The sequence below is a fragment of the Coenobita brevimanus genome, chromosome 82 (assembly GCF_032717465.1).
Source record: "Coenobita brevimanus isolate Jiangsu-jjx chromosome 82, ASM3271746v2, whole genome shotgun sequence".
In the NCBI taxonomy this organism is placed as follows: domain Eukaryota; kingdom Metazoa; phylum Arthropoda; class Malacostraca; order Decapoda; family Coenobitidae; genus Coenobita; species Coenobita brevimanus.
Window position 1 is genome coordinate 10,714,125 of NC_137035.1, and position 27,916 is coordinate 10,742,040.

Below are 27,916 nucleotides of genomic sequence, written 5' to 3' on the forward strand. Positions count from 1 at the left end.
CACACACACACACACACACACACACACACACACACACACACACACACACACACACACACACACACACACACACACACACACAGAGAGAGAGAGAGAGAGAGAGAGAGAGAGAGAGAGAGAGAATCTTCTATAATCCTACTATTGCGTCTGTCTGTCGTTCTGTATGTCCGTCTGTCTATCTGTCAAGGGAAGTTCGTGTGGAACATCACTCATAGACAGTAAGAGATATGAACAAACTCCAAAAGTGAGTTTTTGTGGACCCTTTGGAGTGTGCTATTGACCAAAATTAACAGTTTCCTGGAAAGTCAACAGTGTGCTGGCGTCATGCTCAGATAATTATAAACATGTCACAGAGGGCAAATTATAAAATCCTGTGTTTTCTTGTCTGTCTGCCAGTCTGTTTGTTACGCGAACCTCGTGTGGAGCATCAGGCAAAATCGATAATATATGAAATAGTTCTAAAAGCAAAAGTGGTTGAGGAGCCTTTGGTGTGTACTTCCAGTCCTCCCCCCACCAGAAAGGCAAAAAAGAAAAAGTACGGATAAGTCGACCGTATAACTGCGTCTTGCCAGAGCAGCCTTAAATGTAAGAGAGGGAAAGAGCAAAACACTATATACATATACAGTATACATACATACATCCATCTAGTCCTGTTATGCAGTGTTGGCAACTGACTGTCTGTTTGTCTCTCTTGCTGTGTACATTGGGAAATCTCTACCAATCATTACACAACAGCAGTAAGAGATATCAAGAAACTCTAGAATGAAAAATTGTTGTGGATCCTTTGACTTTATTTAAACCAATAATAATCATCATCATCATCATCATCATCATCATCATCATCATCATAATCATCATCATCATCATAATAATAATAATAATAATAATAATAATAATAATAATAAGTAATAAAAAAAGTCAAGTGCGTACTCACACACACACACACACACACACACACACACACACACACACACACACACACACATGTATTAGAACAGCACCCGCGAGTGGTGTGTAGGATATTATTAGCACAAGGCGGTACAGACACTTCAGCTTTGAGAAGTTACACCCCACCTCCCCTCACCCCTACCCCCTTGCACCTGTGTGTGTGTGTGTGTGTGTGTGTGTGTGTGTGTGTGTGTGTGACTAGAAATTAAGAGTTCTGGTCATGTGGGACAGTGTATTAGTGAACATGTGTAAATATACTGCATGTGACTGTACGGAATATGCGGGTAGGAATGTGTGTGTGTGTGTGTGTGTGTGTGTGTGTGTGTGTGTGTGTGTGTGTGTGTGTGTGTGTGTGTGTGTGTGTGAGAGAGAGAGAGAGAGAGAGAGAGAGAGAGAGAGAGCAGCTCTATCAGAGCCTTTCTGTTGGAAAGTCTCTCCTAATCTGGGTAAAACAGTCTGGTGATGTTGAGAATATAGTAAGAAAACCTTCATCGGATAGAAAGCGTCGACTTCTTTATTGAGACGACGCCAATTTACATGTAAGTATGTATGTCTCTCTCTCTCTCTCTCTCTCTCTCTCTCTATGCATATATATATATATATATATATATATATATATATATATATATATATATATATATATATATATATATATATATATATATATATATATATATATATCCATCATCCAATCCTATATTGCCCCATGAGGAGCGTAGGAGCCCGGGCCTAGGCAGTTGGTCCTGACATTTAAGGTGAGAGTGACCAGCCTCACTCATCCCTGAGTGGTATTACATGAGCAATCAACCCCAACCATCCCTTGGATATAAACCTTCACCGGCTCAATCCGACTGGAGCGCAATAATTATCCACTAAACCACCAGGTGCCAAAACTTGGTTATATGGTTACCACCCAGCGTAGTAAATGGTTTCCTGGTGCACAGGAAACCATTTGGCTTGTCACTTAGTGTAGAGTCACCCACAGGCTGAAGGAAGTGGAAAGAATGAAGAAAAGAAAGACAGAAGAGGGATATATATATATATATATATATATATATATATATATATATATATATATATATATATATATATATATATATATATATGGACGTCAATGCAAAAGTTAGAAAATCAAAAAATGGAGAAGCATGAATGGGATAATTTGGAGTGGAAGAAAGGAACGAAAGAGGAAAAATGCTGGTAAACTCTGCAGAAATGTTTAACATGAGAATAATGAACACATTCTTTCACAAAAGAACAGGGAGAAAGTGGACTAGATAAGCCCAAATGGAGAAACAAAGAATGATATCGACTTCATAATAGCAAATAAAAATAATACAATCACAAATGTCACAGTTATCAACAAAGTAAATATTGGAAGTGCCCATAAAATGGTGGGTTGCACAGCAAGATTCAGTTTCAACAGTGAAAGAAAGATGATTAAAGATAAAAAGATATGCCCAATAAAGGCAACGAAAACAAAACAGCCTTTCAGCTGGAAATAAGAAACAGATTTCAGGCTCTCTGTAATGCTGAATGTGACATTGATGAGCTGAATGACAGACTAACAAAAGTGCTAAGAGAATCAGCGGAGGTAGTAGGAAAACCTAATACAACCAATGCCAAGAAGTATTCAGAAAAGACACTTGATCTTATGAAAAAAAAAGAAACGAAATGAAAGTAAAAACAAAGAAAGATGAAATAGAACGAGCGGAATTAAATAAGCTTATCAACAAAAGACAAAGAGGAGAAAAAAGAAAGAGAAACGGGGATCAAAGCAAAGAAACCATCAAAAAAGGAAAAAGTCTGAAACAGGTCCGAAGTAAAATGGGACTTGGAAAGCAACAAATTACATCATTAAAAAACAAAAACGGTGAAGCCATTAAATGCAGAGATAAGATTGATTTTTTTTTTTTTATGTGCTCGACTCTGGGCATAGGCTTCTCAGCCTGCTCCCAAGGCCCAGTAGTCCTTCTACATATCGTACACCTTTACATGTCACCACTTCGGTGCTAACACCCACCGTCCACGTTGAATACATGCTAGGGCTGTCTCATACAGGACTGGTGTATTGGTATTAGCGGGGGTATTTTTACGACATGTCGGCGGGTCTTCTGGTAGATCGGTAAAGTCTGCCGTAATGAAATTCAAATCCTTAAACAGTTCCCTGCCCCAGCGGGGATTTGAACCTGGGTCCGGTAGGACAGCAAGCCACCTCTCTACCGATTGAGCCACCGCCTCCCCCAATCTTCTGTTGTATACACTGGGTAAATAAGTGTTGAAGAGAGTTGAAGACTTTTACAAAGACTTGTATGCATCAAAGACAGTAGTACCAATAGCTAACACCAGACGAAGTAAATATTTCTCTTAAAAATAGAGGGAAGGCTCCGGGAGAAGATGGAATAGTAGCAGATTTACTGTTGGATGCAGGACCAGAAGTACAAAGTAGGCTTGATCACTTATTTACCCAATGTATACAACAGAAGAAAATTCCCAAAACATGGTGTAATGCAATTGTTATTCTACTTTATAAAAAAGGTGACTCAAAAGACCTTAGTAACCATCGACCCATTAGCTTGCTATCAGTCATTTACAAACTCTTCACTCAAGTCCTTACAAACAGAATAACTACAAATTTGAAGAAAAACCAATCTCGTGAACAGGCAGGATTCCGAAGAGGGTACTCGACTACTGATCATCTGCACACAATGAATCAGCTAATCGAGAAAACTACAGAATATAATAAACCACTGTGCTCAGGTTTTGTTGATTACGAGAAGGCTTTCGACTCAGTGGAGCACATAGCAATTAAAAATTCATTGCGAGAACAAGGAGTGAATGAGAACATTGTAAAACTGCTCGAAAATATATATAAAGAGGGAATTGCTACAGTTAAATTACATAAGGACTCAGAGAAAATTAAGATTGAGAAGGGCGTGCGTCAGGGAGATACAATTTCACCAACGTTATTTACGGCATGTCTAGAAAGTATTTTCAGAAAGCTACTGTAGACTGAGAAAACAAAGGAGTGAGCATTGATGGAGAAAAGCTAAACCATTTAAGATTTGCAGATGACATTATCCTAATTTCAGAAAGAGCAGAGACATTTCAAGAGATGTTAAATGACCTGAACAGAGAAAGTCTCAAAGTAGAGCTAAAGATGAACCGGAGTAAAACTAATGTTTAATTCTCAAACACCAAAGAGCGTCATCAGAATAAGTGAAGAAATTCTTGAAGAAGTCGAGGAGTTCAATTACCTGGGACGAATACTAAAATTAACAAAAGATAATGATAGCGAAATAAAAAGACGCATTACAATTGGATGGAAACCTTTCGGTAAACAGAGGGACATTATGAAAAGTACCTTGCCAGCTTGTATGAAACGAAAAGTATATAACGAATGTATAATTCCAGCTATGACGTATGGTTGTGAGACTTGGAAACTGACAAAATCGATGGAAAATAAATTAAGTCGTTCTCAGAGAGCAATGGAAGGGTCAATGTTGGGAATATCTTTAAGAGACAGGAAAAGATCAACTTGGGTGAGAGAGCAGACTAAAGTCAAAGATATTATAGAAGTTATAAAAGAACAGAAATGGAGGTGGACAGGCCATGTAGAAAGAATAAGGGATAATCGATGGAGCAAGAGGTTGACTGGACCCCAAGAGATTGTAAACATAGCAGAAAAAGGCCAGACAGGAGGTGGAGGGATAAGATGGAAAAATTTGCAGGGAAAACGTGGGAAAAATTGGCTCAGTCAAGGAATTCGTGGAGAAGGTTGAGGGAGGCCTTTGTTCACCAGTGGACTTGTAATGGCTGATGATATATATATATATATATATATATATATATATATATATATATATATAGATAGATAGATAGATAGATAGATAGATAGATAGATAGATAGATGTAAGACCCACGTTGTTTGTTTTTCCTTCAATCACACCCAAAGCAAGGGCCAGAGACCCCCAGACCCATAAATATTCTGAATCAGGGTGACCGAAGGGTGGTTTTAGGGGGGTCAAAATTCAGATCAGGGTCATTTGAAGTCAATGGCATAATGTTCGTCTTTTTAGTCCTGGCAAAGCCAGGAACCTTTGCAGCCCAATTTATGGCATGGAGACTCAAATGACCTCCACTTCAGGCAAAGACTATTTGAGGTTGACCTCCGAGGTCATTTGAGGTCATTGGTCGGAGGTCATTTGAGGTCACCGGTAATACATGCTGGAACGACTGGACCCAGCTCCCAAGTTTTTGGCATGGAGACTCACATGGCCTCCAGTTTGAACATAGGTTATGCAAGGTTGGCTTTCCAGGTCATTTGAGGTCACCGGTCGGAGGTCACTTGAGGTCACCGGTAATAGTAAACAAATGCGCACAAATACTGTACTGTGCGTTAGTATGCGAAAGCTGAAACAGAAAGTTCCTGGACCTCTTATAATCCCTCTTCAAAAGCATAAGAGGTACATGGTCTTTTGGAGTTGAAAGAGAGACTGAACTAGAACTACTAAGGATTTCAGGGGCAGTGTCCAACTGTTTTTTTTTAAATAACGTCTCAACAAAGCGTCGGACAAGGATTTAACTTTGGCAGTGCATGTTTGAGACCCCGACCTAATTTGTAAAATTATGCTTTTGTACCAAATGTGTATGATTAAGGCATTTATAAGAGTAAATGTAGGGTAAACTTAGCTAAAATCGTCAGAGGTATGTAGCGAGGCTAGATTCGGTCACGATACAAGCCCCGCCCACAATTCGGAACGTGACGTCGGTGTGACGAAGTAGTAATCACCGACGCAAGTGGCAGTTCTGTCTTTATGTAAGCTGCTTCAGATTCAATGCCTCAGGGTTACTCATATTTCTGAGCTGCGGCTGATTTTTAGAGTGACTGTACATCCCTCCAGACTCTCTATTAGTACATAGTATATGCATCGCCCTCTTACACATATTGTGACGTCAATATGACTTATTCACTTCTGAAGAGTAGTAATCACTGCCTGAGCCGGCACCGCTGGGCGAGGTGATGTGGCGGCCGCCGACAGCCGAGACGTTACCAAACCGAAACTTCAGCGATGGCGAGCATCTCTTATTGTCCTAGAGGTTGCAAGACTGCTTTTGTGCTGCGGCTTTTCACGGTATACAACCGCGAAAGGGTCCGCATGAGGAATTTGATAAGTTTGAACAGGTAATTTGAAAACAAAAATTGATAAAAAATAAAATAATATGGCGAAATTCATTTGTTGACTGCCAAGGGGTGGTGAACCAGACTACTATAATGAAATATGTTCACCATTCACAGATCGAAATGTAATTGTTCTGCATGATACTGTGCTTTCCATGCCATAACAAGCACAATTATTACCTTGTACTTGTCAAAGGACCTGTCAGCTCAAAAGATGATGATAAAAACCTCTTTGTCTTACCACTGTGAATTAGTTTTACTTGGCAAGGCCGTGCTTACAGAATGAAATGCATTTCTGTAATACATATACGAGTATATATATATATATATATATATATATATATATATACAGTATATATATATATATATATATATATATATATATATATATATATATATATATATATATATATATATATATATATATATATATATATACAGTATATATATATATATATATATATATATATATATATATATATATATATATATATATATATATATATACTGTATATATATTTGCGTACATTTTCATCATCATGTGGCAAATGTTACATACATATTGGCCTTTCTCTACACAGACCTCACGAGCGTGTTGCGCACGTTGTGAGTATGACGGTGACGGCGGTGAGGAAGGTCGTGGATTGCGGAACCACGCTTCAGCCTAAGACACTGGCAGCACTTCCAGCACCGCCTGTCTTTGATAATTTTACTGTGGGCACCATTCGCCGCTTCATCCACGCCAAGTTCGCTGCCAAAGGAGTGTTTTTGGTTGGCAACCTGACGCAGGAATTGAAGATGGCTGGCATCATCCCAGATGTAACCTCGGAGACGTCGGTGTGGCGGCTCCTGCACGACATGGGATTCCGCTACAAGACATCACAGCGGAAGGTGTATGTTAGGAAAGAATCCCTGGACGTCGTGTGCCGCCGGATCGCCGCTCTCCGGGCTCTGCGGCACCATCGGGAAGAAGGGAGGCAGGTGGTGTACGTTGATGAAACATGGTTTACCACCAGGATGAATCACAGCAGGGAATGGGTGGACACTACTCAGGATAAAAGCAGCGATATGTACAGTCGTCAGGTACCGCCTGGTGAAGGTGAACGTTTCGTGGTGGTCGCAGCTGGCACGGCCAATGGCTTCGTTGAGGGTTCGTTCCTCTGCTACACAGCCAAGAACACCAGCAGCTACTACCACGGAGAGATGACAGGCGAGCTCTTCATCTGATGGCTGACGTCGCAACTCCTGCCATCGCTTACCGAGCCGTCGGTCCTGGTGATGGACAACGCACCTTACCACAGCCAACTGACTGAGAATAGTCGCTGTCCCACCACAACAACCGAGAAAGGTGACCTAATCACCTGGTTGGAGCAACACAGGCTCCCCATCCCACCTGGCGCCACACGACCTGAGCTGCTGCTCGTCTGCCAGCAGAACCGACCAACGCCCCAGTACAAGGTGGACAACATCATACGTGAGTGGGACCATGAGGTTGTCCGCCTTCCACCCGCCCACCCAGAGCTCAATGCCATCGAGCAGGTGTGGGGTTGCATGAAGCGACACGTGCACTCCTCCCTGCAACGCTTCACCAGGGTCGACCTGCAGGCCAGACTGGCTGAAGCCAGACTGTGTGCCACCCAGGAGGTGTGGGCAGCTGCTGTCCGACGATCTCGAGACTTCGAGGTCGGATACTGGACATCAGACAATATCCACGACGCTGTGGGACCCATCATCATTGACCTTGCCAGCGATGACGAAGACATAGAAGACCTCAGCCTGGATAGTGATGATGAATAAAGGTTGTGCTGAGCATGTTATTTACATCATTGTATACCTTTGATGTCTCCACCTCTTATCGCCCACTACTATAATGCATGTCTCTCACTGATTTATAACCTGGGGTTTGGGTGATTTCCAGCCGGGAACTCAAGCCGCATTAGGAATTTAATATATTTCCTTTTAAATCATGCCAATCAATCACATTAAAAATGCTACTTTTCAGTTTTATTTTATTATAAAAAAATATATTCTTTTAAAGATGATAGTGGGCGTTCACAATGAACAAGTTTAATAAACCACTGCTCTATGTTACATGCACCGAGCATGTAGCAATGGCCGTATTGTCCACGTAAATGATAAGTAATTTCCTCCAAATAAACCTTTTTTTCGCAAACATTCTTCTCATATAAGGACCATACTGAATCTGTAGTAGGGGTGAAATATTACTTCGGTGTGTGTGTGTGTGTGTGTGTGTGTGTGTGTGTGTGTGTGTGTGTGTGTGAGAGAGAGAGAGAGAGAGAGAGAGAGAGAGAGAGAGAGAGAGAGAGAGAGAGAAAGTACAGTATGTGGGGGGGGGGGTTAGAAATATAGAAATGCCACTTGCGTCGGTGATTACTGCTACGTCACACCGACGTCACGTTCCGAATTGTGGGCGGGGCTTGCATCGTGACCGAAGCTAGCCTCGCTACATGCCTCTGACGATTTTAGCTAAGTTTACCCTACATTTACTCGTATAAATGCCTTAATCATACACATTTGGTACAAAAGCATAATTTTTCAAATTAAGTCGGGGTCTCAAACATGCACTGCCAGAGTTAAATCCTTGTCCGACGCTTTGTTGAGACGTTATTTAAAAAAAACAGTTGGACACTGCCCCTGAAATCCTTAGTAGGATTAGTGTTCGCCTTTTTGGCCCGGGCAACGCCGGGTACCCCTGCTAATATATATATATATATATATATATATATATATATATATATATATATATATATATATATATATATATATATATATATATATATATATATATATATATATATATATAGTTTGATAGATAGATAGATAGATATAGATATAGATATAGGTATACAGTATAAAGACATCTGGCGGTATGAATAGTAAACTAAAATATGGTGCCGTCCCATGTATGTATTAGGCTACTTTCTCACATGTACAATATTAATTTCTTAATGGGCTGTCATATGTAAGCCATAAATCGTCGACATATAGCTCATGTCATGTGTTTGTCAGCTGGGTTGATTGGGAGGTCTAGTTTATTAATTAGGTTAATATCCCTGACGTCTTTGGCTATGATAAATAATATATGTAAGATTAAAAATAAAACAAACTTCTTGATTCTCTGCTTTTTAATTAATTTATTTTTTTCTATGTATCCAGACCTTTTAGTTCTGGATCGGCAGTGCTGTTCCATCTGTGTGGGTAACATAGAACCCTCATCAACCTCCGTATTAATAATAGGGTCTGTCTAAGCAGCAAAATGTCTAAGGTTAATGTTTGGGTGTGAATCTTTAGGATGGCATGAGCATCAAACTCAAGATTAAATACACACACACACACACACACACACACACACACACACACACACACACACACACAAACAGTAATCAAGGAATATACAGTGTAGTTCGTATTTTGTGCTCCCGCAATAGATACTCACTTGACAATATCTTTCGTGTTGGGGGAAAGACTCATTCTGCTGGTATGGGTGTGAGTGTAGGAGTGGGCGTGGGTTATTCTTGCGTCCAGAAGTAAGCAGACAGTAACGGGTAACCAGTAATTATTTCCTCTACTTGCAATTACGGGGCATGGAAGGTAGAAATTGTTGCAGCTTAGTGTTTGGTAACAGAGTGACAAAGTACGATTTCAGTATTTTGCAGAGTTTAATTTCCCGAAGGTCAGTGACACAAGAAGACAAACTTACGGCATGACATCCTTTCCATAACACTTTGTCGCGACTGACACCATGTCCTATTGTTACTTTTATATATATATATATATATATATATATATATATATATATATATATATATATATATATATATACACGAGCCCAGCATTCAAGATGGAGAGATGGCAATTTTCGGGCAAGTTAAACTGTGCAAAATATTGGTAAACTTCCGGGAATGTCGGTATTAATGAGAGAGTTCGTAAGGTACACATACCTTGGCAACCATTAGTGTTGTGGTTGGCTAAAAGTTCCACACTTAATATTGCTGTCTGAGAGAAAGTTGTTGAGATGGGAAGAGAGTAAATGGGGACTAGGAAGTGTAGCAATGAAAGGGGGGGGGGGCAGGAGAAAGAGGAGAAAAGTAGGGGGAAGAGTTGGAGCTGAGTGAAAAGGAGACTAAGAGGAAGGTGACCGAGAGAGGGGAGATGTGAAATGCGGAGGGTAATGAGTCGGAATTAAGGGGAGAGAGAACGGGAGAAGTATGAGAGAGAGAGAGAGAGAGAGAGAGAGAGAGAGAGAGAGAGAGAGAGAGAGAGAGAGAGAGAGAGAGAGAGAGAGAGAGAGAGAGAGAGAGAGAGAGAGAGAGAGAGAGAGAAGGGGAACTGGAAGGAGAAGTAACAGGATAAGAGTGGAGAGAAAAGATGACACTATGATGGTGGAAAGAAAGAGAAGAGAAAATAAAGTGAGGTAAGAGCAAAAACTGATTATAAAGTAAAGAGGAAAATTGAAAAGATGAGGGGATAGGAGAGCAGGAAGGAAGAAGTGCAATTAAAAGAAAAAAGAACAGCACTTTGGGGAAGTAACAAGGAAAAAGCAAGTACGAGGAGATAACAGGGAGAGGAGGAAGGGAGAAGAAGAAGAGTGTCTGTAGAGAAAGGAAAGTGAAAGGAGGAGAGGAGCAGGGAAATTGAAATAGAGAAGGAGAAGTACAAAGGAAAGGCGAAGAACGGGAGTTGAGCAGAGAAAAGAGGAAAGAGGAAACAAGGAGAGCAGAGATCTGAAGGGGACGAGAGGGGATATGTTTAAGGATATGAGAGGAGGGAGAGGGGATGTGTGTAAATTGTGAGACAGGCGACAGTTTATGTACTTAAGACTATGAATTAAGAGAAAGGAGATATGGGTTATTCTGTGGAGGAAGTGAGAGGGGGTATGCATAAGATTATAACGGGGGAGAGAGGGCTTATGAGAAAGACTGTAAAAGAAGGGAGTAGAAATGAGTACAAAAGAAAGCAAACAGCAACAAACCTATTGATCTTTTCGAGGCTGTTTGTTATAGGGTGGGTAACTAAGGTATCTGCGGTGAGTATGAGATACAGACAGAAAAGCGGGGAAGTTCCCTCCGCCCCACCAAACCCTCCAGCCGAAGCCGGCAGAAAACAATGAGAAAACTATACCATACATCTCAGAAAAACCATCATGGAAATCTTATAGGAACGGAGGAATGTAAATCATATACTGCACCAATGTGACCTGAAAGGAGCAGTAACATTAACAATGCTTAAAAATCGGTATTGTTTTCGGGTTGTGACCTCCTTTAAAATGTAGGAAATACTTTGCTCAGAAATATTTTATCCAGGAGTGATCACATTTAACTGAGGGTGAAGCAACAAATCCTTTCTGAAGGCCTTTTTAAAGGTCCGTACTTTAACACAATTTAACATATTACTGTAGAAGACAGTTTGTTTAATATGTTTACAACTCGACTGAAGACTATAAAGGAAGGAAAGGGTGTGTATAAAACTATGGGGGAAGATAGGGGAATTTTGAGTAAGACTGTTAGGGGATCGAATGCGGATACCTGCAAAACTATGGGGGAATATAGGAGGGTTGTGGGTAAGACTGTTAGGGAAGGTAGTGCAGGTATGTGTAAGACTATGATGGGATAGTAGGAGAGTTTTGAGTAATATTATTAGCGGAGCGAGTGCGGGTATGTGTAGAACTCTGAGGGGAGGCAGATGGATTATGTTTAAGACTATAAAGCCGCCTAAGGGGAGTAGGTATAGCAACAGGGGAGAACGAGAAGGCTTTGTTCTAATCCTTTTGGCAAGCAGGTGGGGCATTATAACAATCTGTTTGTACTCTGTTCCAGTGGAGTATGGAGTTCCAAGGAGCATGATATGCAGTGGTCAAGAATTCAGCCTTAGAATCTTTGCGAAAACGAAAATAGTTGAGTACAGAGGACAGGAGAGAGTACGAGGGGAAAGTGTACGGGGTAGGTAAGGAAGAAGGAAAGAAGAGTACAGGGTTAGTAGGGAGGGAAATAGTAAAACAACGCAGAAGAGAAGAGAGGCGTAGTGAGATAAGCATCTAACAATCTAATCATTTTATCTCTCCATCTTCTCTGAGTACCTACAGTAATATACTCGTATTTTCATTTCCTTCGTCTACTATGTCGGTTCTAGCTTATTTATCGATGAAGCCTATGTATCTGAAGGCCCACCACGATATTCAAGGCAGGGTGCAGGAAACAATGAAGGTTCACTTACATCTCGTCCTGAAGCAGATACACTCTACCATCACCACAATCTCTCTCTCTCTCTCTCTCTCTCTCTCTCTCTCTCTCTCTCTCTCGACCATAATGTGGTGATATTTCCAATGGCCGCTGCTTCCTATTTCACTCTGAAGAATAGCTAAAAATTATATATATATATATATATATATATATATATATATATATATATATATATATATATATATATATGTATTATATATATATATATATATATATATATATACACACACACACACACACACACACACACACACACACACACACAGAGCAGCAAGGGTACCCGGCGTTGCCCAAGCCAAAAAACGTGAACACTCTAATCCAATTTGCTCTAGTTCAATCTTTCTTTCTTCTCCAGAAATACCGTGTATCTCTTTAGCTTTTGAAGAAGGATTAAAACAGGTTCAGGAACTCTCTATTTCAGCTTGAAATGATCTCCAACCGGTGACCTGAAATGACCTAGGAGGTCAACCTCCCATAGCCTATATCCGAACTGGAGGTCATGTGAGTCTCCATGCCAGAAATTGGGCTGCTGGGTCCAGTCGTTCGAACGTGTATTACGGGTGACCTCAAATGACCTCTAACCGGTGACCTCTAATGGCCTCGAAGGTCAACATCGCATAGCCTTTGAACCGGAGGTCATGTGAGTCTCATGCCAAAAATTGGGCTGCTGCGTCCAGTCATTCGAGCGTGCATGACCGGTGACCTCAAATGACCTCCGACCAGCGATAACAAATGGCTTTGGAGGTAAACCTCACAATGCATATGTCCTAACTTGAGGTCATGTGAGTCTCCACGCCAAAAATTGGACTGAAGAGGCACCCGGCATTGCCCAGGCCAAAAAAAGAGAACACACCACTGGTGACCTCAAATGATGCAGACCTGAATTTTAACCACCTAAAACTATCCTTGGATCACTCTGATTCAGAATATATATTGGTCTGAGAGTTTCTGGCCTTTGGTTTGGGCATGATTGAAGGACATATAGAGCTTATGAGCTATTAGTTATGCTCGAATTATTTTCACCTTGATAAGGAACTTAATTTTCTTAAAGAATTGTTGTTTAAAAATGGTTTCCCCAAAAGATTCACCGAAACGTACATTGGTAAGACCCTTAATAAATTCTTTACTGCTTCAAAGGTCCAAGTCATTACTGTTCCGAAAAACATTGTATACTTTCCCATAACATACACGGGATCCCTTAGCTTCACACTGAGGAAACAAACTTAAAAAACTTCTAGCTGAACACTTCCCACAAGTGTCACTGAGAGTTGTATTTAAACCCCCCAAAACTATCCAGAGTTTTTTCAAGGTAAAAGACACCATTCCCTCACACTTACAAACATCCGTTGTTTACCTCTTCACATGTGCCAGCTGTAGCGCGGCATATATAAGTAAAACAAAAAGACACCTAAAGACACGAACAGGCCAGTTAATCACCAATCCACCACACTCAGGAATACGGGACAACTCACAACAACACGACCATCTTTTCTCTCATTCCCACTTTACAATTCTTGGTGGTAGCAACAATGACACGGACCTTCCCATTATGGAAGCTTTGTATCAATATCGTTTTAACCCTTCGATCAGTGACATGGCTTCCTGTGAACTGTTTTGTTTTCCACACTAGGTAAGTATAGTATTGCACTTACTATTTTACAGATACGTTTTGGGTCCTTACTCCTACCCCATTCATTTTAAATTTTATTTCTTACTGGTTTGCGAACACGGTATTTTAACGGACTTCGTTTTTGTACCTTCATGTTTTTAGTCTTGTTTTGATAGTTATAACATATAAAAATCTTAACTGTGTATATTTCTTGATTGTAGATTTTGCTCTGAAGATGGAATATACGTCGGCAAATAAAGACCCTAACTTCGCCACGATGTTTGTGTTCTGCATGGTGATCCTCTCTTCCTACTGTATATATATATATATATATATATATATATATATATATATGTAGCCTCTGTGGTAAAGTGTGCGTTTTCGTACACTGATGAACGAGGGTTCGTGCCCCGCTAGGGTAATAAACTTTGGGAGCATTCTTCTGGCCACTTACTGCATTGGCGGACACAAGGGGTGCTGTGACTGAACTAGTGTCGCATACTAAAGTATACTTGCACGCAATCGGCTTGCGCGGGCCGATTACACTTAGTTCACAGACTACACACACATCCAAAGCCCCTCCAACACAACAATTACACTTACAAGCACTTCTCACACTACATACAATCTCTACTAGACAGCCTAAGCCACGTGGTAGAGATACATTGGTTGTATCATCCCCACTTCGGTAGGGATAGGCCGGTCCTGCAGTGGACACTCAAACGGCTGATATATATATATATATATATATATATATATATATATATATATATATATATATATATATATATATATATATATATAAATATTAGGGTGGTCCTTAGGTATATAGTGAAAACTGAATATGGTAAATCTTCACCGGCCACCCTCTAGTATTGTGCCACTGATATAAAAACACTGCATGTAAAATTTTTCGGTACATTGCTAAAAAAATTCTGGTACCCCAGCGGCCCTGAAGTTACTCTCTATATAGGAGAATGGGACCGAATTCGTGGGAGCCTCTCATTGATCTGCAAGAGGGTATGGTCATGGCGGGAAAGGCGGGAAAGGGGGAGGGAGGAGAGAAGACATGGTGGCACTTGGACGGGTGGGGGTAGGGCGAGAGGGGACGGAGCTGGTCAGAAGTAATGTGTTATTCCCACTTTTACTAGCTTAGCGAACGGTTGGTTTGTGCATTGTGAAGGTAAATAACATAGTCTTTCATCTGAGAAGTCTTTCCAGGTGGTGAGCCATTGTCCAGGTTTGACTGCAATGGCTACTGTACAGCTGGCAAACAACCTTCTTTCAAGGAGGATGACGACCATGACAGATGTAAGGAAGAGAAATAAACCAGGGAGAAGACTGAGATCTGGTTGAATGGACAGCCCCTCACCCATCTCACAGGTGGTAAGATGCCATTTAATGGTGAGGACCTCCAACAGCTGTTCCATTTTCTGCAGAAGCAAAAGTGGATCCTACCGGATGCTGTAATGATTGTGAACTCTGAGGTTGCTGGATTCTGATACTGTGCCAGAATTCCAGTGACACAAAGCAAGCTCAGGATTCCATAAGAGGAAAACCTGTATGAGGAGTGGCGCTTCCCAAGCAATAAGAAGGACAGGAAGATGGAGGTGGAAGAATGGAAGTGAGCTGACTTCAGACTGAAGCAGAAGAACCTCATCGACTTGCCACACATGGATGCCATGAAGCTGCTGAGGAACGAAGACGACAAGGCATTTCCGAAGGCTCAACGGGAGGAAGGCCACCAAGCCATCATGCTCAGTAATGATTGGAAGCTGTCCGATGCTGAAGCGAAGAAGCATGAGAGAGAGGAAGCTTCCCAAGGTCGGGAACTACAAGATGAGCAGCAGCTGGCAGCACTGGAAGTGCCTGTTGAGTTGGAGGACTCTGAAGAAGGCAGAGAAGACAAAGACCCTGCTCCCTGACCATCCAAGTCAGCTACCACATTCTCACCCAAACGACGACAATCCTGATCTCAGGCACCTGTCATCACTCTGGAGTTGTCTAATGCTCTGAACCACACGAAGACCAGCAACCACAGTGTTATCCACATCTTGGCTGTGGCAGCATCTGTGTATGGGAAAGATCCTTCAATTATGGTTTTGAACCAGCAGAGCATCCATGGGGGGCAAACCAAGGCTAGTGACGAACAGGTGGTAGCTCTGTGCTCATCCCCCAAACTTGGTGTTCTCCTCACTATTCACTGGAACAGTAAGTTGGTTGCTGATGAGCCTGGCCAAGAAAAGTTCTAATATTTACCTATCCTGGTGTCTGGAAAGGGAATTGGGAAGCTGTTGAACGTTCCCAAACTGCAATCAGGAACAGGAGCTGACATGGTGGAGGAGATCTTTGCTACCCTGCAAAAATGGGACCTGGTGGATTTGATGACAAACATGACTTTTGACACAACTGCTAGCAACACCAGAAGGTGGTCTGGGGCCTGCACTCCCCTGCAGGAAGCACACCAGTGAGATTAGTATCCAGAAGGACTTCACAGTCTGCACTAGCATCATTGCATTAGGGCCAGACATCCCTCTCTTCAAACGTTGCAAGCAGGGATGGACCTCTGTTGCAGCTGATAACCTTGAGCTGCTCACCAAACTTCCTACTCGTTGCAACAAGGTCATCACCTTCTGCCATCTTCAACTCACTGCCCAACAGCCACGGGAAGATTACTAGGAGTTGCTTGAGCTCACTGTGATCATCGTTAGTGGAGTTCCTCCTTGTGGCTTCCACATTTCGCAGCTTGGTACCTATCATCTTGCCCGATGGATGGCCAAAATCATCTACTTAGTCAAGATTTACCTTCTGCAGACAGGTGAAGCTCACTGTGCGAGAATTTGCCACTTTTGAGCGGATTGTTATATTTGCCGTCATAATTTACATCCCATACTGATTCACAGCACAAGTTGCCACAGCTGCTTCTTGGAACGACCTCAAGTTCTGGACTACAGTGACTTGGAATCCTCATCCACTGCTGTGAAGACCTTCAGTCCTCATCTCTGGTACTTCTCTGAGGAGCTTCTTTTTTTTATATGCAAAGAAGAAGGAACCAAAGGCCAGGAGCCCACAAACTGTTCCTTCCCCAAAAAATAATAATACAAAGGAGAGTCAAATTCAAGATCCATTCACTTGGAGGTGCCTGGACACACTGCGTTTGAAAGACTGGAGATCATAGGAAGCAGGAAATACAGACAAAGGGAGATAGTTCCAGAGCTGACCCGTTGAATAAATGAAGGGCTGGGAGTAACGGTTAACTCTTGCATTAGAGAGTTGGAGAGAAAAGGGACGAGAGTTTGTTGCTAGACAGGTGCTACGCACACGTTGTAGAGGTAGGCTAGTGGGATGCAAGTAAACAGTTCAGAGGAGCAGTGACCATTGAAGTAGCGATAGAAAAGGGATAAAGATGCAACAGTACAGCAAACAGACAGAGGTTAGAGGGAGCCAGTAAGAGGAGGAGAGTTAATGGGACGAAAAGCCTTTGACTCCACCCTGTTCAGAAGAGCTGTATGTGGGGAGCCTCCCCACACATGAGAGTTGTACTCCACACAGGGGCAAATAAAACCCGTGTATAAAGTCAACAACCGTGCCGGGGTAAAGAAGGTATGGAGTCGGCTTAGTCTCTTGGAAGCAGATTATAGAAGATGTAATATGATCTTTCCAAGATATGTCCCAAGTGACTGAATCCCCATGCATGTTCATGGGTGATGCAGGATTGAGCTGGATCCTGTGGAAGATTTTGTTGGGTTGATAGGTGTAAGAACTGGGTTTTTGATGCATTAAAAACAAGATTATTTTTACCCCAGTCAGAGATACGAGGCAAGTCAGACATTAGGTGTGTCATAGCCTCATCCTTCGTTTGTTGAAGTAACTGCTGAGATGGACGTTGTGGGAGCCGAATGGAAAAGTGAAGGATGGAGTCATCAGCTTACGAGTGGATAGGGTTAAATGTACAGCTCAGGAGACAATTGATGAATAAATGGAAGAGAGTTGGTGATAGGACAAAACCCTGAGGAACACCACTGTTGATAGATCTAGGAGAAAAATGATGGCTATCTACAACAGCGGCTATAGAATGACTAGAAAGGAAGCTATAAATAAAAGCACAGATAGAAGGATAGAAACAGTAAGAGGGCAGTTTGGAAATAAGAGATTTATTCCAGACTCGATCGAAAGCCTTTGAGATGTCAAGTGTAATGGCAAAGATTTCGCCAAAGTCCCGAAAGGAGGATGACCAGGAGTCTGAAAGGTAGGTGAGAAGATCGCCAGTGGAGCATCCCTGACAGATCCCATACTGACTATCAGAAAGAAGGTTGTGATAAGAAAGATGCTTTAAAATTTTTCTGTTAAGAATTGACTCGAAAACTTCTGAGACACAGGATGTTAAAGGAATTGGGCAATAGTTAGAGGGTTGGGAATGGTCGCCTATTTTTGGGACTGGCTGAATGAGAGCAAACTTCCAGCAAGAAGGAAAGGTACAAGTTAATAGACAAAGGCGAAAGAGTTTACCTAGGCAGGGTGTATGCACAGAAGCACAGTTCTTGAGGACAACAGGAGGGACTCCATCAAGCCCATATTCCTTGTTAGTATTAAGGCCAGTGATGGTAGAAAACACATCAGCTGAAGATTTTTTAAATTTCAGCCATGAGGAAGTCAGAGGGGGGAAGTGAAGGAGGAACAGCACAGGAATTGTCTAAGGTGGAAAGTCTGAGCAAAGAGATTTGCTTTATCAGTAGAAGAAATAGCTACAGAGCCATCAGAGTAGAAAACAGGAGGGAAGGATGATGAGGTAAAGTTGTTAGAAAGGTTTTTGGCAAGATGCCCGAAGGAGAGGGAAGAATTCAAGTTAGAGAGTTGAGAGCATTTAGTATGGTTGAAATTATTTTTAGCAGAGTGAAGAACAGATTTAGCACGATTCCAAGCAGAAACAAAAAGATGTGATTCAGGGGAGGGTTGTCTCTGGTATCCTTTATAGGCCCTCTCCTTTTTGCAGACAGCATTAGAACAGGAGTGATTAAACCAAGGCTTTCTTGCATTAATCAAAGGATATGAGAAGGGAATGTATTTTTCCATGGCCGAGAGAATAACCTCTGTAATGCCCAAGGCATACTCAGATGGCTCCCGGTCATGGAAGCAATAATCATTCCAGGGAAAATCAACGAAGTGCTGCCTAAGGGTCTCCCAGTCAGCAGCTACAAAATGCCACAATTGACATTTCTTTGGAGGATCCACAGACCGCAATGGAATGATAGCACAGGTTAAGGTATTATGGTTGTAATTGGAGGAGCCCAATGGAGAAGAGAGATTAACAGTGTAAGCAGAAGGATTAGTTGTAAGGAAGAGGTCAAGTATGTTGGAGCTTTCTCCAAGACGGTCAGGGATACAGGTAGGGTGCTGTACAAGCTGCTCTGGGTCATTAAGGATAGAAAAGATGTAGGCTTGTTAACCATGTGGATCAGTGAAAGGAGAGGAAAGCCAAAGGTGGTGGTGAACATTGAAATCTCCTAGAATGAAAATTTCAGAGAAAGGAGAAATGGATAGAATGTGTTCCATCGTAGAAGTAAGACAGTTGATGAATTTTTCATAGTCAGTAGAATTAGGGGATAAGTAAACAGCACAGATATATTTAGTCAGAGAATGACAAGAATGCTGAAGCCAGAGAACTGATAATTCAGAAGAATCAAGTTCAGGCACACGAGAGCAACATAAGTCATTGCGTATATATACACAACAGCCACCTTTGGCTTTGAAATGAGTATAGAGAAAGTAGAGCAAACAGAAAAAGGTTTGCTATCAGTTGTCTCAGACAGCTGAGTCTCAGGAAAAGAAGGTGAGGTTTAGAGGAGGAGAGGTGGTGCTCAACAGAGCAAAAGTTGGAGGAAAGACCACAAATGTTCTAGAAATAAAGAAGAAGTGAGGCTGACAGTGGTTCCACGCTGCTCTTTGAGTAGCCACTGGGAGAGGGGTGGATGGTGAGGGCATTTATGGTCCTTCCCCCTAGGGACTTCGAGGCCCGGTCATTTGTTGCCATTTTTTCTTTTCTAATTTTGAAAAGGAAGCTGGTTGGCCTGGCATTCTTTGACGAATCCCTCAACTTGGAAACTGTGAGGGCATTTGTCACAGCTCTGGAGAACAAGGAGGGTCATGAGCCTGAGAAGAGGACTTTGGACCTGTATGTGGCTGTCATTTGAGTGAAGAACCTCCCTGATTTCATAACAAGCATCACCCATTGCCTTCCGTTCTTCTTTGGCACATCCAATGAGTTCCTGGATGTCGACCCATCCATGTGGGTTGAATGAGATGACTACAAGAATGCCAGGCAATGCGTCCAGTCACTGAAAGTCATGAACACCTCGCTGAGTGAAGAATTGCACTCCCAGTCATCACCAAAGACAAGGAGCAGCGGAAATTCCTGTTGCAGGTCAATGAGGCTCATTGTCAGTGATTCCTGGACATTCAAAAGGCAACCATGACCTCTCAGACTAGGCAACAATGAGTGGGGATCTGTTCCCAAGACATCACCCTAATGAGGAGCTAATACTTTCACTGTAAGGGGGAACTAGGTGTGCTGGTAGGGTATTAATTCCTGATGGCACGGAGTCTGAACTTCTGGGTCTTTGGGGCATCAGCAAATATTACAGTGGAAAACTGAAATTTTGCATGGAGGGTTTTTGTACCAAGAGGAACAAAAGTGCAGGGTGGCCCGTTTACAACTTTGAAAATAAGGACCACCCTATATATATATATATATATATATATATATATATCATCATCATCATCCGGACCTCCTTTCCCACCCAAGGGCAGGGTAAGGAGTAGCAATGTCCAGACAGCCCAAAATTGCCCAATCCAATGGGCCACGCTTCCATTCACTCATCATTCAAGCCCCCGGAATCCTGGAACTATCGGATACGCCAAAAACATTCACCACGTTCTGTAGCTTCACATAATGGTATCCGACAAAGTCAATCCAGACTCTGCTATGTTAACCCCTTAACTGCGAGGCGTCACTTTCGTGATGCTTGAGAGCAACGGATCATACCGCGGGGCGTCACTTTTGTGATTCTGTGTTATTTTGAATTCCCCTGGGCTTTCAAGTGGTGGCTTGTATCATCTATCAGTACTGCCAATGTCCAACACTAGTCAGCACTCCTAATCTCATCTGTACTCCCATCCATTGTTGACAATTTAGCCATTTCTCCCTATTCTTGACTCCCCTCCCTACCTCCCCTCCATTACCCTCTCCTCTCACCTGCCCGGCCATGCTACGCTAAGTAAATCTTCCCTGGAATTTTCCACTGATTTCATACATTGAAATAAACCCTATGCCCTATTCTTATACCAAATAATATATACAAAAAAGAAATAAGGTAAGTGATGGTGCCATACACCTGGAATTGGCTAATTATCACCTGACAACACCTCATGTGCACTCGTTCGCTAATTTTTGCTGTTTATTTCCCCTTGAAATATGCTGTATAATCTATTCTCGTAATAAAAATATATATAAGAAAGGAAGGGAGAAGCCTAAGTGATATTTACATTCACCTGGAACTACCTAATTAAGTATGTATTGTCTAGATTTCCTGCCAATCATTTCATTACTTATATTTTAGCAGCTGTCACCACGCTGACATTGGCAGCATTGCACTCCCCCTAGGCTACCAGTCCACCACACTGTATTCAGTTTACTGTTGTCTTTGAAGGTGAAACCACGTCGGATTCGCGCCTGTCCAATTCCGCCTTTTTTTAGCCCCATGCAAAGGGCCCTGTGACCTGTACCCCCTACTAAACCTCGTGTGGAAAGGGGTAAAGGGCTAAGTGACCGCTGTGGAACGTGAACTGGGTAATTTATCAATGAAAATGTTGGACAGTGACTACAATCTTCCTGGTGAGTAAAACAGTGCAAGTGGAAATGTAAATAATGTGTAAACAGCAAGTGAAAACAATGAATGTAAATATAAGTGAACAGTGGAAAATAGTTTTATAAGTTACTGCAAGTGACTGCATAACACAGTGTAAATAAAACTGAAATGTAAATAATGTTAATAAAATAGAGAATGTAAATAGAAATGTAAATGAGTAGTAATATAAGAATACGAGTATATATACTAGGAGTAATGAAAGTGAAAGTTTCACTCTAGCATGTATGAATACTATGAGTTATGAAAGTGGACGTGAAAGTGACAGATTCACTCTCAACGCTAGTATACAGGACGAGAAAGTGAATACTACGTATTTTACTGAAAGAAATTGAATGCCTACAGTGACAATAAACTACTATTGCTGAAGGAAACTTATGGATAAAGACTGCAGATATATATAAGTGTTATATAGTAATAGAAATATAAAGTGTGAGTGTTTTCATGAATAATAAATGACAGAACAACAGCAGCGAACGAGCGTAAGTGGGAAGGTCATATGCTCTCGTAATTTTCATTGCTTTCAGTGTTTTTTCTTTTTTGGAGTATGGATTCCAAACTATTTGGGAATCATAGGATAGTGTTTCTAGTGATAATATCAGGCTGTGGTTATCATATTACGGGTTGTCGGGAAGTGTAAAGTGGAGACTTCCTTACCCAACTTCAGAGGTCTCCACAAGTCCTATGGTACTCGACGAAGGCTAAACAAACATTCCAGGAGAAAGCTGAAGGTATATGCCATAAGTATATGTAATTTTAATATTCTAGGACTAATAACTGATTTTTGGCAAATATTTTTAGAGAGTCTGTCGGAGCACGAATATGCCCGCGAGACAAGCAAGTCAAGCAAAAACAACCCCACGGTTTAGGGGTTAAAAAGGGGTGCCAAAAATCCCCGATCATGCATTTCTTCTCACAAAATTCATTCAGCCAGCTCGATCTCCTGTCAGTTCCCGAGCCTCGCCAACTTCCAAACCTCTCTTCCTCACACATTCATCCACCATATCTCTCCACCTTTTCCTTGCCCTACCTCGCCTCCTCCCTCCTTCGAATTCACTCAGATATACCTTCTTCACCACTCTATTGTTATCCATTCTCTCCACATGACCATACCATCTCAGCACACTCTCTTCAATTCTGGTGTCCACCGACTTCCTCACTCCGCATCTTCCATGAATCACATTATTTCGTATCGTATCCACCCTCTGTACTCCACATACTGTACATTCCTCAGCAGTCCCATCTCCACTGCTCTTACTCTTGACTTTTCCTTTTCATGCCACATCATAGTCTCACATCCCTATGTTAAAGTTGGCACTAACACTCCTTCATGTAAGTCTCGTGCAGCTGCAACACTCAAGCCTCTGTTTCTTATCAAGGCCTTCATTGCACCAGCTACTTTTCTTCCTTGTGTCACTCTACTTTCAACTTCTTTTGCACATTTACCTCTCTTTTCTATCACTGTATCCAGGTATTTGAACTCTCTCACCAATTCCAGTCTCTCTCCATTCACTGTTACATTGCACTGGGAGTCACCTTCTCTCTCAATAACCATCACTTTACTCTTTTCTACATTTACTCTCAAGGAACGACGCTTACAGACATCAGCAAAACTCTGCACTAACCTACCAAGTTCTTGTCCGGTACTTGCAAGCAGTACTGCATCATCAGCATACAACAAATTTGAGATATTCCATCCATCACCATTCATTACCAATGCCATCCCTCTCTCCATTACTCGTGTTTTTACTGCTCTCATCATCCCATTCATATATACATTGAACAACCATGGGGACATCTTACAACATTGCCGCATGCCCACACTGATTGTGAACCATTCACTTAGATGCCCATTAACCCTGACACATGCTTCACTACCATCATAAAAACTCTTGACGGCACCTAGCAGCTTACCCTCTACACCGTACATGCGCAAATCTTTCCACAATCCTTCTCTGTCCACTTTGTCATATGCTTTTTCCAGATCCATGAATGCCATAAACACCTTATGGTCCTTCTCACAAGCCTTCTCTACTATTTGTCTCACTGCAAATATTTGGTCCACACATCCTCTGCCACTCCTAAAGCCACCCTGTTCATCACTCACTAGGATTTCTGATATCTCTCTTACTTTCACTATAATAATTCTTCCATATACCTTCCCTACCACACTCAGTAAGCTTATGCCACGATAATTCTTACACTCACTTCATTCACCTTTATTTTTGTACAAGGGTACAATCACAGCCTTTTTCCACTCTGCAGGCACAGTTTCACTCAACCATGCCTTCTTACATATCTCAAACAAGCACTTCATTCCAATCTCTCCACTACATTTAAGCATCTCTGCACACACCTCATCAACCCCAGCTACTTTCCCATTTTTCAGCCGCTTCACAGCACTCTTCACCTGTGCGAGTGTCACGTCTCCTGGCACTGCATTCCTTCTCTGCACACCCCCAAAACCAATCATGTTTACAGCTGCTCTGCTCTCTCTATCCCCATTCATCAGGCTTTCAAAATATTCTTTCCATCTGGTCCTTCATCTCCATGGGTTAATAATCTACCTCATGCATCCTGCACACCATCCCATTTCTTACCGCTCTCACTGACCGAAGGGTCGGAGGATCGAATCCACCCAAGGGTCATTGGTAGACATCAGGAAGGGCATCCGGTCATAAAATGCTACATGCTCCAAACCAAAGTCCTCTACCCAGGGGCAACGCCTTAGCCCTTATCCAAAAAAGAGGGTACCTGGCGTAAAACTCACTCTCTCTCTCTCTCTCTCTCTCTCTCTCTCTCTCTCTCTCTCATATATATATAGTCAGATAAATTATTTTCTGGTTAGGAGGGCCGATAGGAGGTTAGTGAGGGATGTTAAAGTTATAGGAAGTGAGGAGTGTGTGCAGCAGCACAAACTGTTGATTTGTGATATGGTGCTTAAAGAACAAGTGATGAAAAAGAGGACTTATGTACCTAGGAGGAAAATATGGAAGCTGAAAAACCAAGTAATAAGGGATAACTTCTACAGCGAGTTGAGGAGAGTGGTGGCTGAACAGGGAGCTGTAGACAGACGCGTTAATGAACAGTACAGAGCCCTCAAGAACAATTTCTTGAGAGTTACTGATGTAACATGCGGTTGGACAAGAGGACCATCAAGACATAAAGTAACTTGGTGGTGGGATGAGGGTGTAGAAGCTACAGTTAAGGAGAAAAGAAGGCTTTTCCGGGAATGGAAGAAGGGTGGTAGCAAAGAGGAATATTTGGCTGCCAAGCGGAGGGCTAGGAGAGAGGTATACAGGGCAAAGTCTGAGTCACAGACACTATTACTTGATAACCTAAATCATAGGGAAAGGAAAAACATGGTATTTAGGGTGGGAGGTCAGGTGAAGAGGGATAATCGGGATATTACAGGTGAGTAGTGTGTGAAGAATGATGAAGGAAGGGTAGTGGTGAACAGTGAGGATATTAAAGATGCATGGAGAGAGCATTATAACCGGTTGTTGAATGAGGAGTTTGACTGGGACAGGGAAGGTTTGGAGCCAGCAGATCCAGTGTCTGGCCCTTGGCCTTTGATTGATACTGCTACTGTGAGTGAGGCAATAGGCAGGATGAAGGTGGGGAATGCAGCAGGTGTGTCTGGGTTGACTGCCGAAATGTTGAAGGCCTCAGCCGATATAGGGGTGAGGTTAGTCACTGACCTGATAAATAGGATTATTTATGAGTGTGTTGTCTCAGATGATTGGCTGAAGAGTGTAATTGTAAATGTGTATAAAGGGAAAGGTGATGCCTGGAAAGAGGAAATTATAGAGGTATAAAGCTTTTAGATCAGGTAATGAAGGTAATCGAGAGAGTTTTAGAAGGTATGATTAGAGAAAGAGTGAATATTGATGAGATGCAGTTTGGGTTTATGCCAGGTAGGGGGACCACTGATGCTATATTCATTGTTCGACAGCTTCAGGAAAAATATATTGGTAGGAGAAGGGATCTTTATTTTGCTTTTGTTGATTTGGAAAAGGCCTTTGACAGAGTCCCTAGAGAGGTGGTGAAGTGGGCAATGAGAAAGCTTGGCTTGGAGTGGCTGGTTAGGGTGGTTATGACTATGTATGTGGGTGCTCACACCCAGGAAAGAGTGAATGGAGATTTGAGTGATGAGTTTTCCGTGAATGTTGGTGTGCATCAGGGGGTCAGTCTTGAGTCCCATGTTGTTTATCATGGTACTTGAAGCTCTTTCACGTGACTTTAGAAACGGACTACTGTGGGAGTTGTTGTATGCGATGATTTAGTGTTGATTGCAGAGAACGAAAGGGAGGCGGAGGAAAGGTTTAGGAAGTGGAGAGATGGTATGGGGCACAAGGGTTTAAGGGTAATTGCAGATAAAACAAAAGTGATGATATCTAGGGTTGGTGGCGGTACTGTCAAAGACGAGGGAAAGTGGCCATGTGCAGTTTGCCACAAGGGCATGGGAAGTAATTCCATCTTGTGCGGTGTTTGTGATAAATGGGTGCATAAGAGATGTAGTGGTATCAGAGGTAGACTGCGAGATAATACTGATTTTATGTGTACGAGGTGTCGGGGTGAGCAGGTGGAGATTGTCAGACGTGAAAGGATTGAACTTGCTGGTGAATCTCTTGAGTGTGTGGAAGAGTTTTGTTATTTGGGAGACATGTGTGCTGGAGGTGGGGCTGGAGCTAGCCCTGTGGCTAGGGTGAGAAGTGGTTGGAAGAAGTTCAGGGAGCTCTTGCCTCTCCTGACATTGAGAGGACTCTCCCTACGTGCTAAGGGGTCTTTGTATGCAGCATGTGTTAGGAGTGTAATGCTGTATGGTAGTGAGACCTGGGCAGTGAAGGAGGAAGATATTCGCCGGCTCAGACGTACAGAAATGACAATGATTAGGTGAATGTGCAGTGCGTCCCTGCGTCCAAGGCCTGGAGGAGCTGGGTTTGCGATGGAAGAGTTGAGAGGCAGGATGGGACTGGAGTGTATTGGTGTTGTGATGGGGAGAGGTAGATTGAGATGGTTTGGACATGTGGAGAGGATGGGGGATGATAATTGGGTGAGGAAGGTGAGAAGTGTTAATATTGGGGGTGGGGTTATGAGGGGTAGACCGAGAAAGACATGGGACGAGGTCATTAAGTGTGACCTCAGGGTTAAGGGACTGAACAGGGAGGCTGCAATGGAACATGCAGCGTGGAGAGCCGCCATTAGGTGACCAAGGCCGACACATGCAAGCATGTTGGATCCTTTAAAAACGAAAACGAAAATGATATATATATATATATATATATATGGAGCCTCTGTGGTACAGTGGTAAAGTGTGCATTTCGTACACTGGAGAGTGAGGGTTCGCACCCCGCCAGGGTAATAAACTTTGGAAACGCTCTCCCGTCCATGTACTGCTTTGGCGGACACCAGGGGTGCTGTGGTTGAACCAATGTCGCATACTGTAAAGTATGTTTTCACCCAGTCGGTTTGCACGGGCCGATTACACATGTTTCACAGACTACACACACATCCAAAGCCACTACAACCCTACAATCACACTTACAAGCACTTCTCACCCTAAATACAATCTCTACCAGACAGCCTAAGCCACTTGGTAGAGATACACTGGCTGTATCGATTATAATATTGTATAAACATAATATTCATGATGATATTGTACTGGCCTAATAATATTCTAGAAACATAATACGTTTTAAACAAATTGTATACTTAACTGAACAAATGCATTATAGTTATATTGATTATAGAATATCGTATAACATATTGTAAAATGTGTATGTATAACAGACATACACATATTACTGTGCATTGGTAATACTGCTAGGTCATTACATTACATATGGAGTTATTCCTTTAGTAATGACTAATATTTCACCTAACTTGTGTGATGATTCTGGTAATACAGAATTGTAGTAACATTGTATGAATTGCAACGCAATAATTGCATTGGACATAATTGAGTTGCAATTGTTACATATCATTTGTAATT

At 42.1% G+C, this 27,916-nt stretch overlaps 1 protein-coding gene across 1 annotated transcript; it reads left to right on the forward strand.

Annotated features, from left to right (window-relative positions):
- The first annotated feature begins 7,408 nt into the window (after positions 1-7,408).
- On the forward strand, positions 7,409-7,927 carry LOC145409601 (uncharacterized). The gene has a single exon (XM_080279953.1). It carries the CDS (start codon positions 7,409-7,411, stop codon positions 7,925-7,927), a length of 519 nt encoding a protein of 172 aa, XP_080136079.1.
- The last annotated feature ends 19,989 nt before the right edge of the window (positions 7,928-27,916 follow it).